This window comes from Gekko japonicus, unplaced genomic scaffold (genome assembly GCF_001447785.1).
Source record: "Gekko japonicus isolate JY-2015 unplaced genomic scaffold, Gekko_japonicus_V1.1 scaffold298, whole genome shotgun sequence".
NCBI lineage: Eukaryota > Metazoa > Chordata > Lepidosauria > Squamata > Gekkonidae > Gekko > Gekko japonicus.
The window spans coordinates 1,135,067-1,140,144 of NW_015163615.1; the positions used below are offsets into that span (position 1 = coordinate 1,135,067).

Sequence of the window (5,078 nt, forward strand, 5' to 3'; positions counted from 1 at the left end):
ACCTGTCAAAGTGGATTGTTGGTCTCATCCGTCTATGTTACCTGACCGCCAAACAGCCATTGCCTGGCCCTATCAGGGCTCATTCGACCAGGGCTGTTGAGACTTCCACTGCCTTCCTCCAGGGAGTGCCACTGATGGACATTTGCAAAGCCGCTACGTGGGCCATGCCTAACACCTTCATCAGGCACTACGCCCTAGACGTCCGTATGAACACCAATACCAGCATGGGACATCACATTCTATCTTCGGCTATGCAGTAAAGGACCTGCCAGCACCCTCCTCCAGGTAGGCCACTGCTCGCTAATCTCCAATGGGTGTGAAGCACAGAGACCACATCAAAGATAAACAGGTTGCTTACCTGTAACTGATGATCTTCGAGTGGCCATCTGTGCATTCACACCACCCGCCCTCCTTCCCTGCTGCTGTCAGCTTCTACATTTTTAATAGGGGTTGATTTGCCGCGGTTTGAAGGAACTGGCGGGATGTCCGCGCCCACCCCTCTGGGCATGCGCGGTGGGGTTCCTGTGCATGCCTGAGGGACTGGGTGCGAAAATCCGTTAAGAGCTTGCTACAGCACCAATCGATCCAGCGCGTGCGCACTAGATCCCATGAGTGTGAATGCACAGATGACCACTCGAAGATCATCAGTTACAGGTAAGCAACCTGTTTTTCTATATATTTAACCCAGTTTCAGCATTTAGAATCTCTAAAGTAGCGGTGTCAAACATAAGGCCAAGGGGCTGTTACTGGCCCATCCAGGGCTCTTATGTGGCCCACAAGCAACTAGTACAAGGGAGGGAGCAGGAGACTGCTCTGGGGGAGTGGGCAGAACCACTCCAAATATGGCTTTCGGCATGGTGGAACAAACTCATCTGCAGCAGTCAACCAGTGTGGGAGTGTCTGCCCAGTGCTGATTCTCTGGTTTGCCCATGTGGGTTTTCTTTTGCATCCCCCTCCCAGCCAATGAGGTCTTGCAGTGAGGATACACCAACTCAGAGCTTATCAGCTGCTGTCCTTTATAGAGTTTATATGTCTGGTACCTGGCATTATGTTTTATTGCACACATGGTGCAGCCTGGCAGTGACATTTATGTTGGATCTGGCCCTCATAACAAATGAGTTTGACAGCTCCGCTCTAAAGTTTCATCAAAGCCAATATGCCCTTTTAAAGAACTACATGGATCTATGTACAGTGCATTCTGCTGTCCCTAAAAAAATCTTATTCCTTATTTTGCCCTAGATTAGGATAAAAAGTTATCTGAACGAACTACTATACCATTTTTACTACATTTCTTTTGGTTAATAAGATTAGAAAGCACTGTATTAAAAAGGTTCATATAGACTTACCTGTAGTACTAATTAGTTTGGTTTCTCATGAGTTAAGCCCACTCAGGTATTAATACTGTACTGGGTTCAGCGAGACTTAATCTTTGACAGTAGGTTAAGTTACAATGCTTATGAGGTGAAATTGCAAAAAGAAAAATTGCATCAATATAGTCACTCGTTAGTATCCAAAGTGGGCCAGCTTTTTATATAAAGACAAATCTATTGGTGTTGCAAACATTTTATTGGTGTATAGGAGCTTTCACATCAAACTGCTCAGATTCCCAACTGTTTTCCCTGGAGTTATTTACTGTATCACATACAAAATTTTACAAGCATTATCAAGTGCTTCTCAAATGTTTAGAAGAAGCACCATCATGAACAAAATTTTGACGGTGAATAGAAACTTGCTGCCAGAGTAAGCAATTGGCAATACAAAAAAAGAAATGAGCAATGCAGAGAAAGGACAGAGAGTCTGAAGACTTCAAGGCCACTTTACACATTACACCAGGGGTCCCCAATGTGTTACCATGGTGCCTGTGACACCTTTTTGGCACCCAATAGATGTTTTTAGAAAGTGGGTAAGGTCAGAGGGGGATTTCGCCCAGCAGGGCTTCTGACTGGCCACTGGATTTCTGACTGGCTGTTCAGATTTTTTTAAAATGTTGCTTTGACAACATCTGCCATCACAAGGATTTTCACTGCATGACTGAAGGTAAGTTGCAGCTGTGCAAGAAAACATTTTGAAACAGTATGTTCCTCTTAAAAAGGCTTTCTGTTAAACAGTGCTTCTGCTTGAAATGTTGAAGACTTGCTATTAGTTGTGTTTCACCTCACTCCCTGACATTTCATATTTGCCTCCACTTCCTGCAGCAGTCATGTTGTGGTTCCACCCAACAACCTGTATCAGAATTCTAAAGGTGCCTGCAGGCTCAAAAAGGCTGGGGACCCCTGCATTACACCAATGCAAGACCTCCATTGTAGACACATTAATCTGGAATGTTTCAAGTTAAATATGCACACCACAGAAACATATACTGAACAGCCACACCACATGGCTTCCTGGCATACGATTCTGTGGTGTACATGAATTTAAAACTGATGCTTGTATATTTTGGTCCTGACAGGAGTATGCAAAGCAGATCTTGAACTGGTACCTATTAAAGTGACAATGTGTAAAGCCAGTCCAAGACGTAGATAGAAATTGCACTGTAGCTCTTTATGACAAGAGGAAATTTCTGCAAGACGGTCGGTTGATTCTATGAAACTTGCTGAAGAAGCTTTTCAATATCATCCTGGATCTTGATAGTTTCGAACCGCCTGCTGTATCGTTTGAAAGGCACACCATCAGGACCGATAAGGAACTTCTCAAAATTCCATGCGATGTCATTGCGGCACACAGGAGACCAGATGATGCACTGTGGGTTGGTCATGAGTGATACCTGGTCATCATGTGGGAAAGGCAATGCTTCCTTCAAGAATCTGAAAAGTGGGTGTGTATTTGCTCCATTCACCTCACACTTATCAAACACAGGGAAGTTAGGCTCATACCCATTGCCTGGGCGGACAAACTTCAATGAATTCAGGATCTCTTCATTGGTAGCATTTTCCTGTAAAATGGGATAGAAGACACAGGTTTAGTCTAGTCAGTACCACACAAGCTTTAGCAGGCATAATCAGCAAAGAATCAATTAACAGACTACACCAAGAACTTAACCAGAACTTCAGTAGTAATTCTGCTGAAATGCAGATACCAGAAAGTATTTTTTTTCTTGCCGATACCTTCAAGGCATTCAGGTGCTGCTTGGTATGATAGTTATCTAGTTCAGCAAATACATGGATCAAAACTTCACTTTTTGAAGGTGTTCTGCTCAGATGCAAAACTTAATGTTTTCAAGAGAAATAACTTATTTAAACACCACACACATTATACTAAATGGCTACTGAAGCTACCAATTATCAGTTAATTTTTTTCAATTATTGATAACTTTTTTCCTTAAAGTGCTTGTCAACAGCTGTCTCCACACCAAAAATGCTACTAAAGAATCATGCCCAACATCAGCAGTAGAACAGAGGGGGAAGGAGAACAGTAACAAGCTCTTTTTCATGTTTTTAAGCCTTGAAAAGTGAGTGAACCCCACACTAAGTCATTTCTATCAGCCGACATTGTGGTGTTACCCTATGGTTACTGCAGTTCCCTAAAACTGAACTTGTTGCACACAAAATCTTAGTGTTACAGTCAATGTTCCCTCTAAGCAGTGGAGTCTTGTAAGCAAAAATTCTGCTTTGTGAGCTACTGACATTAAAGTTGTGAGCGAGCCATTTGGCTGCTGCATAAATTAGTTTGCTCTGGAGGCATCCTTCCTGAGCTAAGATAAAAATGTGTGAGCCGGAGGCTAAAAAACTGTGAGCTAGCTCACACTAACTCAACTTAGAGGGAACACTGGTTACAGTCATAACTGAAGTACATAGCTGCATCTTTTCCCTACAGACTTGACTACCTATGACCTCCTAGCCCACTCAAACTAATGATTTTACAAGTTAATGTGGTATTTTTTCACCTGCAGTAAATCCATCATCATGCCTTCCCCTTTTAGGTGTGGCAGGAAGCTCCAGTGAGCCTTGGTTGATTCTGATCAGGCAAATATTTGCACAGGCACCCAACCCAGTTTGCACTTTGCCGAGATTTGACTTTGACCCTTTGAACTCCAGCCATCATCAAGCAAAAGTTTAGCAAATCATTTAATCCAACTCCCCAGCTCCTCGGGCAAGATCTTTGCAGCCTGATAGCAGGCAAAGTACAAGATGTTTTGCCCAGTCCCACAAAGTCAGAAAGGATGGAGAGAAAGCCTTTTTCAAACCAACAATTTGGTTGAAAATTTCAAAGCTTACAAATTTTGACAAACTGACATGCTCCAGGTCAAGTATTAAAAGTGAAAATGATTGAATTCTCCAGTTTCTGGATTTGGCTGCATGTCATCAATCTAAGTGATGGGGGGCGGGGAGTTACTAATGGTCCCTTTACTTGGTTCCTACAGAACAAATGCAGGAAAGACAAGCCTGCATATTTATGAACTCTTGCTCTCCTTTCCCATTTTTAAAGAAGCACCCTGAACAGCCAAAAGACTTGCTTCACTTCAGTAAAAGATCCCTTCCTCTGTCTACCTCTCGCAATACTGAAGAGCTACAGAGATGGGCAACTTTAGTCCCAAACCCAATGGCACAAGGAGAAAAACAAGGCAGTTTCTCACAAGGTAGAGGGAGGAGACAGCATGCAGCAGCTTAGCCAGTTGAGCAGGGAGGGGAAATGGGGGAGAGCCAGTTTGGTGTAGTGGTTGGGAGCAGTGTTCCCTCTAAGCTGAGTTAGTCTGAGCTAGCTCAGCTTTTTAGCCTCCGGCTCACACTTTTTTGTCTTAGCTCAGGAAGGATGGCTCCAGAGCAAACTGACTTATGCAGTAGGCAAATCGCTTGCTCACAATTTTAAAGGTAGAATTTTTGCTCACAAGACTCCACATCTTAGAGGGAACATTGGTTAGGAGCACGGACTCTAATCTGGGAAAACAGGGTTTGATCCCCCACTCCTCCACATGCAGCTGCTGGTGTGACTTTGGGTCAGTTACAAGTTCTCTCAGAGCTGTTCTCTTACAAGCAGTTCTCAAAAGAGCTCTCTCAGCCCCACCTACCTCACAGGGTGTCTGTTGTGGGGGGACGAAGGGAAAGGAGATTGTAAGCCGCTCTGAGACTGCTTTGGGTAGT

At 43.7% G+C, this 5,078-nt stretch overlaps 1 protein-coding gene across 1 annotated transcript in view; it reads right to left on the reverse strand.

Annotated features, from left to right (window-relative positions):
- Positions 1-1,980: 1,980 nt before the first annotated feature.
- Positions 1,981-5,078, reverse strand: part of GPX1 (glutathione peroxidase 1) — a 5,122-nt gene continuing 2,024 nt past the window's right edge. Inside the window, exon 2 of the mRNA XM_015407380.1 lies at positions 1,981-2,932. Within this exon, the coding sequence (XP_015262866.1) occupies positions 2,582-2,932 (351 nt within the window). The 3' untranslated portion in view covers positions 1,981-2,581. The remainder of the gene's footprint in view (positions 2,933-5,078) is intronic.